Here is a 7,646-nt window from a genome sequence, read left to right as displayed (position 1 = left end):
GTTCAGCCTGGAGAAGAGAAGGCTCCAGGGAGACCTTAGAGCTGCCTGCCAGTACCTGAAGGGGCTCCAGGAGAGCTGGGGAGGGACTTCTGACAAGGGCTTGGAGTGCCAGGATGAGGAACAATGGCTGTGAGCTGGGAGAGGGGAGACTGAGCCTGGAGATCAGTGAAGAACTTCTTCCTCAGCTGCAGTCTGACCCTGCTGTGCCTCAGCTTCAAACCATTCCCCCTTGGCCTGTCTCTAGACCCCCTGATGGAAAGTCCCTCTGCAGCCTTCCTGCAGGATCCCTTCTGAGGTGCCCCTGGAGCCTTCTCCTCTGCAGGCTGCACAGCCCCAGCTCCCTCAGCCTGTGCTCACAGCAGAGCTGTGATCCCTTGGATCATCTTTGTGGCCTCACTCCTACAGCACATGGGCTGTGGTAGCTCCACATGAGTGCAGACAGGCAGTGGTGAAGAGCTTCTAGCCTGCACCACAGGAGTGTTCTTTTTGTGTGTGTGTGGCCTTGTACTGCTGTAGCACTTTCAGGTGGTCCCCTCTGGGTCACTGCCATAAGTGGCCTAGTTAGGAGAGGTCATCAAGCTCAGCAGACTGAAGCAAGGGTAAATACCTGAGCATTTAGACCCTGAGACCTGTGGAGAAGTGTCATTGTTCTGAGTTCTCCAGGTGGTTTCAGAACGAGTGAGTGAAAGGCACTGCTGCTTTCTGCCCTGTGCAGCTTCCTAACAGACCTGGCAGCAGGCACTGAGCAGCCTGACTAACAGGTAAGATGTGATCCCAGCCTCTCTCCTGGGGCCAGCTGTGGGCAAGGCAGTGCCTTGCTTTGGTAGAAGTTCTTCTGACCCCACCTTACCCACCCCCTGTGGATTATTGACCTTGCTTTCCATTTTCCTGACAGCAGGATCAGGAAGCTCAGTGGTGCAGTTGGTGTGAGGCAGTGGGACCTGGGAGAGCCAGCCCTGCCAGGAGAGGCTGCTTGCCCAGGCAGCTGCACACACCCCTCAGCGTGGTAGGAGATGGCTGCCTTGGGCTCTTGGCTTCTGGGGGGGGTCAGGCTTTTTTTGCCCCTTGGTCTCCTCATCAAAATGATAACTGAATTTATTTAAAGCCTCCCTTATGTGCTGAAGCTTGGTTCTCATGACCCTTCCAAGCTCTAGACACCAAGCTCCCCTTTTTTCCCTTTTTTCCTTCTCCAGCAGTGCTGCTTCAGCTGTGAGGTTGCTGGAGAGCAAGAGATGTCACTGACTCTCTCTTTGGAAATGAGCTGGTTGCCATGACAATGCTCCCAGCTGCTTGTCCCCCAGCAGAGCATCATTTTGAGGCTCCTGTATTACAAGGTTAGGCCCAGTGTTTCACACTGCAGTGTAGCTCATGGATGCCAGTCAAAGACCACCAGATGCTTGCTGACAATCTTTGGGCTGAGTGAATCCAATCTCGATGCAGGTACTTAGCAAATACATTTTGTTACTTGGTTTTGCTCTGATACTGGAGGTAGAAGTGGTGCTTGAGATGTGCTGAGATGGATGTAAGACCCAACCATACCCCTGTCAGGTAGTCCTACCTTAAACCTACTCTAGAGCTGAAGAAGCAGCTCTTCAGCAGGAGGCTGCTGAGACTCTGGCACAGGCTGCCCAGGGAGGCTGTGGCTGCCTCCTGCCTGGGGGTGCTGAAGGCCAGGCTGGATGAGGCCTTGAGCAGCTGAGTGTAGCTGAGAGGTGTCCCTGGGCATGGAGGGGAGGTTGGGGCAGCTGAGCCAAGCAAGGGGTCTGTGACTGTTGGTGCTGAAGAGCTATTCTTCAAGCAGCTGCTGAAGAGCAGAGGTAAGTCAGGCCTGGTGGTGTTCTCCAGAGTTCTCATGCCCAGACACAGATGCCTTTCTGAGCATGAGTGAGCAAATGCTGCTGCCCTCTCTTCCCCCTTCTCATTAAATGCTTCCCACTTCACTTTTGCTCTGCCAGCTCAGCTGAAGGTTTGGAAATCCACAGAGAGCCAAACAGCAAGAAAGTAACAAATAGATAGGCAGCAACAATTAACTCCCCTAATTCCTTACAGCTTTGAGCTGAATTAATAGAGCACAGAATAGAGCACAGAATCAGCCAGGTTGGAAGAGAGCTCCAAGGTCATCAAGTCCAACCAATCACCCAACCCTATCTAATCAACCAGACCCTGGCACCGAGTGCCTCATCCAGTCCCCTCCAGGGATGTCAGCCCCAGCCCCTCCCTGGCACCACTGCTGATCCAAATAAAGTAAGGCAGAAACCTGCTGACCATCCTGTGGTGCTTTTGGCTTTCCCATTTTATAGCTCTGAGATTGCTTCTGACTCACTCACACTCAGACATGGAGCACCAAGCAGCTTTATGGCTGGTAAGTCCCTGAACTCAGAGCCCTTTCTGCCTCTCCATCACTGTGCCCACTTATTGATCAAGGAGGTCCAATTTAGTGACTAAGCTGTTTTAATCCTCAGGGATGAACTTTGAAGTGTAGGATGGCAGGGCACAGTCCAGCAGGGACAGCACAGTGTAAAACAATGAAGGTGCAGGATTGCTGTGCTGGAGACAGCTGCTTGGGGCTGATCTCCTCACCTGGACTTAAGCAGCAGGCAAAGTACAGCTGCAGAGGGTGAGCTCACTCATTGTGCTTTGCCAGGCTTCTGGAAGAGGTAAGGTGCCTGCCTAGTGCTCTTTTCCTCTACTGCTTTCTTTGCAATGCCAAGCTCTAGTCTGGAATGAAATGGGTCTGTGGATCAGCTCCATGTGTAAAGGTGAGGGGAGGAAAACAAAGAGAGAAAAATGCTGACAGAAAACCAAAGAGGTGAAAAGAAATAACCTGAGATCTAAGTGTAGTGGTGCCTGGGGGTTAGGCTTTGACTTTAAGTATCTGGTAATGGAATATCACCAGAAGCTTGCAGGGGAAAGGGCAGATGACAGCGGGAAGTGCAGTCCCAGTAGGACTGCGATGCTTCAAGGCAAGCTCTGTGCCAAGCCTCCTGGAAGGCAGCTTTCCAGTTTGTTCCAATCCCCGTGTCAAGTGCCCAGCTCTGCCTAAAATAGCACATGGTGTCAGGGTTAGTACTGGATGCTTCTAGGTAGAGCAGAACATTCTGGTTTGCTGCTTTTCTGTATGACAGGGATAGAAATCAGCTCTCAAAGCTGAACTGGATTACAGTGACTTATCTTGGACACTTACAAAACATGTGTTGAGTATGTTTTCACCCTGGGTCTGCTGCTAAGTCATCAGCTGTGCAGGGGTGCAGCAGAAACCACTCTGCAGGAGGGTGCTGGCCTCTGTAGGCTCGCTGCTGCTGCTGGCAGGCAATAAGCTCAGAGCAGAGAGCTGCCTGCTGGATCTGTTTCTGCCTTTCTCAGAGCCACTGTGGGGAGCTCAGTCCTAAACAACAACATAAATTTGCCAGGAGTTTGTCTGCAGGCCAAGCAAGTGTGTCCCTGGGGACTGTGGGGAAGGTTTGTTACCCTCCCTCCACTCTGGGCTGGCCACACAGAAACTCCTCTTTGCTCAGGCTGGGATTGGAGGAGCCCAGGATTTAGTCCAGCCGTAGCCTAAGCCTTCCTGCTGCAGTGGCTGGAGGGTTACTAGACATGCAGCCCCAAAAGGAGGATTTTGATTCAGTGGACTGAACCCTGCTGGGTTTGAGAGAGGCTGGGGAGAACTTCTGCTTTTTTGATAATGGGCATTGGTCTTTTTTTCCCTAACCTCATTTAAACCTGTGACCTATTGTTGAAAGCTGGAGGTGGGAATTCACCAAAGACATACTCTAGGTGTGCTGAAGTGAGACCTGCAGTGCATGGAGATGCTCCCAGCACAGACAAGGCCCTGCCCTCGAGGCTGCCTGCACTCCAGGCAGCCAGCAGAGCCACTCACTGCTTCTGCCAGCTCAGCCAGGAGAGCTTCCACCTCACTAACACTTTGGACTCAGGGAATAAGCAAAACTCAGCTTTGATGAGTGCAAGATTGCTTTTGCTTTGTCATTGCATCACATGGTGTGGGGCTAGGCTGGGGGAGCTGGGGGTGTTCAGCCTGGGGAAGACTCTGGGGGCACCTTAGAGCTGCCTGCCAAGAGCTGAAGGGATCCTACAGGAAGGCTTTCATCAGGGGGTCTAGAGACAGGCCCAGGGGGAATGGTTTGAAGCTGAGGCAGAGCAGGGTCAGACTGCAGCTGAGGAAGAAGTTGTTCAGCAGGAGGCTGCTGAGACTCTGGCACAGGCTGCCCAGGGAGGCTGTGGCTGCCTCCTGCCTGGGGGTGCTGAAGGCCAGGCTGGATGAGGCCCTGAGCAGCTGAGTGTAGCTGAGAGGTGTCCCTGGGCATGGTGGGGAGGTTGGGGCAGCTGAGCTCTGAGCTCCCTCCCACTCTGAGCTGTTCTAGGATCCTATGATTGCTTTCTAGAGCCTTTCATCCCCCACAAAAGTGCATTGTTTCGTTGCCCAGCATGGCACAGGGTGGCAGGAGAGAGATGTTCTGAGAGTCAGAGGAACAGCCAGTCAGAAATGGGGTGAGGTGCCGGGGAAGATGGGGGAAGCCACTCCTGTCGGACCTCACTCTATTGAAGCTGAGTATTCCAGCACCTTTCTTCTTCAGGACTTTCATAAGTCATAAATCTTTGCATGGCCAATCCCAGTCTGTGTTACAGCTCTGTGCTACTGCAGGAGGACTGAGTCGAAAGGAAGATGCTGCTGAGAAGCTCAGCAGGACTTGTCCTGCTCTTGCTCTCGCGTTGCACTGTGCCAGTGAGCGCTGCAGAGGAAGTGGCTTTGGCCAACGGCCACCTCCTGCCCCGAGGAGCCAACGTGAGGCTGAGCAACAGCAATCAGCAAGGTACTCATGCAGGGAGAGTGGCTTGGCTGCATGCTGGGGGCTGCTTCAGTGCTTTGCTCTGGCATTTTCATCCAGCTCATTCGAACGTGAGCCCTGCAGAAAGGCTTGGCAGGGTGAACACGCTCTGCCCAAAGCCCAGAGCCTGCAAAGCCTTCGCTCAGCTGCACTCTCAGTCGAGGGCCGTGAAATAGTTGTGGCATTTGAAGATTATCATTAGAGTGATCATATCTAGATAACACCTGAGACCTCAGCACCTAAATCCCATTGGGACCCATAACTGAGCCATCCCTCTGCCTGCATAGCTTCTGAAGCCCAGCTGGGTAGGGTTTCCAACACACTGACCAGAGCAGACCCCACACAAGGAGGAGTGGATTGATTCCTTTTCCTCTTCTGACTGCTGCCACTTCAGAGTTTGTAAACTGCTGTAACAAGCAGCCTGAAGGCCATCACCACATCCTGGTCAGCTCTGTGGAGAAGAGAGTTCCTAAACATGCTTCGGGGCCCTGGGCAGGACACTGGCTGGCATCCTTCTCTGCACAAGGAACTGCCTGCATACAGCAATGTGTACTTCAGTCAATGCTCTTCTGGCTTTTAGAAGCCTCACAGTCAGCTGCAAGCAGCAGAGCACAGTGCCTTAGTCTCAGAGATGCTTGATTAGACTAGAAATGACTTTATGGGCAAGTTACAAGAAAACCCTGCAGTATAAATATTTCAGCCTACCACAGAGGATGATCCCAAGCCCTCTATGCCAAGCTTCTCACCCTGCCTCTACCAGAGAAGCAACAAAGGCACTTTCAGCTCTTGCTCTGCACAGCACTGTAGCTCTGCCTGCAAACCAGGGCTAAGCCTTAGCCTGGAGTTGGAGTGCCAGGAAGTGCTCCTAAGACAATTCTCCCACGTCTGTAAGTTTGTATCAGCAGGAAAAGTGCTCAGAATCTCTCCCTGTTCTCCATGAACACGTGGCACACACAGGACCTTAATGCAAGGGTGTTTGAGAAGCCTGAAGTGCAAACTGGCTAAAGAGCAATTGGATTTCTTTGCAGAGGAGAAGGCTAGGCCTAGGAATCAAACACAGAGCCCCAGCACATGGCACAGGGAGCTGCCTGCTCAGCCTGGAAGAGTGCAGGAGGAGCAGCAGTGGTCTGTCCCTGGCTTTTCAAGCACATTCCTGTCCAAACTGCAGCCCCACGCTTCTGGGGTGTGCTTTGGGGAATTCTGAGTGTGCCTGCCCTGCAACATTCCCCCTTCAGCTGAGTGGGTGCCCACCAGCTGGGCCACCAGAGTCAGCTCCAGTCAGAGAGCTGTGAGGGCCAGAGCCAGACATCCAACATTTCCTCCTGCACCAGGAACTGACTTGAGAACTCTCTTCTTTTTCTGGCTTTTCTTTCCTGCTCAGACCACCCAAGGGACTGTTTTGAGATCTTTCAGCGCTCCAGAGGCGACGCCAGAGATGGCCTTTACATCATCCAGCCCAAGGAGGAGCCAATCGTGGTCTGCTGCAACATGCAGGACGGGGGCTGGACAGTAATCCAGCACATTACCGCCAACAGCACGCTGGACTTCGACAGGACCTGGCAGGACTACAAGCACGGCTTTGGCTCTGCCCACCAGAACCACTGGCTGGGAACCGAGTACATGCACCAGCTGACCAGCAGCCCCGGGCACTACGTCCTGGCAGTGAAGCTTGTGACCCTCGGGGCCGAAGTCCTCTGGGGCCAGTACGAGCCCTTCCTCGTCGAGGGCGAGGAGTCCGACTATCGCCTCAGGCTTGGGCTCTACAGCGGCAACGCCACAGATGCCTTGACCCAGGACACCGTAGCTTACGTCCACGACAACCAGAAGTTCACCACCAAGGACAGAGACAACGACAACTACTTCCAGAACTGTGCCAAGCTGGAGCTGGACGGGGTCCCCGGGGGAGGCTGGTGGTACAACGCCTGCGCCGGGGCAAACCTCAACCGCCGGAACGCGATCTACTGGCAGCAGGACTGCGGCAAGCAGCACCTCTGCAAGTTTGCCTGGATGATGGTCAGACCCAGTCACCACGGCCTGCCACATCCAGCCAAGCCCTGCCCCTGTCCCAAGCTTGAGCTGTAGATAAGCCACCTGCACTTTGAGAGGAACAAGGACTCTCTCTCCAGTGCCTGCAGTGAGTAACACACTAATTAATCCTGATTGAGAATTGAATGGGGGCCTCTGCCAGGCTTGCTGACAGAAAGGCATCCAGGGCTGGGCCAGGACGCAGACACCTACCAACCATGCAAGAGAGAAGTCACTGGCAGAAACTGAGGCCTCTACCAGCAGATTTTATGATGACTTCTACAGGGTTTTTGCCATCCAAAGAGCCAGGTCTGACATCCAGGCTGCGATGTCTTTATGACAGCTACAGGAGCACACCGCAGAAGGTTCTGCTCCAGGCACTGTTGACCTCCTGTGGCTGCACATCTTCACCCCCCATGCAGGCAGGACATTCCCAGTCAAGCATCTCTGCATTTGGGAAATGCACACTGGAGGGGTTTGGGTACCATAAGGCAGCACCAGGCCTCTTCACCTGGAGTGAAAGGTATTTAGTAGAGAGAATTGGAATTGGCCTCATCGTCCATGGTTGCCTTCCCCCTTCACTGACTTTCTTCTTCTTCTCTCCTTGTCAGTGATCCCATACTCTTCTTCTGAGAGTGTCCAGAGCCAATGGGATGTCAGCTTTCCCATCTGAAGTTAGTGACTCAAAGCTTACAGCCCCCCTGAGTTCCTCCCCAGGCAGCTGTGTGAACACGTGCCTGAGGAGATCAAACTGCTTTCACAGCTGTTTCCTTCCTG

At 53.5% G+C, this 7,646-nt stretch overlaps 1 protein-coding gene across 1 annotated transcript; it reads left to right on the top strand.

The window, feature by feature from the left end:
* Positions 1–4,630: 4,630 nt before the first annotated feature.
* LOC104306851 (fibrinogen-like protein 1-like protein) lies at positions 4,631–6,928 on the top strand. Its single transcript, XM_009907862.2, has 2 exons — positions 4,631–4,829; positions 6,226–6,928. The coding sequence occupies exons 1-2, from the start codon at positions 4,682–4,684 to the stop codon at positions 6,924–6,926; spliced, it is 849 nt and encodes a 282-aa protein (XP_009906164.2). The 5' UTR covers positions 4,631–4,681; the 3' UTR covers positions 6,927–6,928.
* The last annotated feature ends 718 nt before the right edge of the window (positions 6,929–7,646 follow it).

This window comes from Dryobates pubescens, chromosome 5 (assembly GCF_014839835.1).
Source record: "Dryobates pubescens isolate bDryPub1 chromosome 5, bDryPub1.pri, whole genome shotgun sequence".
Taxonomy (NCBI): Eukaryota; Metazoa; Chordata; class Aves; order Piciformes; family Picidae; genus Dryobates; species Dryobates pubescens.
Note: the sequence above shows the minus strand (reverse complement) of the source record. Positions and strands in the feature narration are given on the sequence as shown.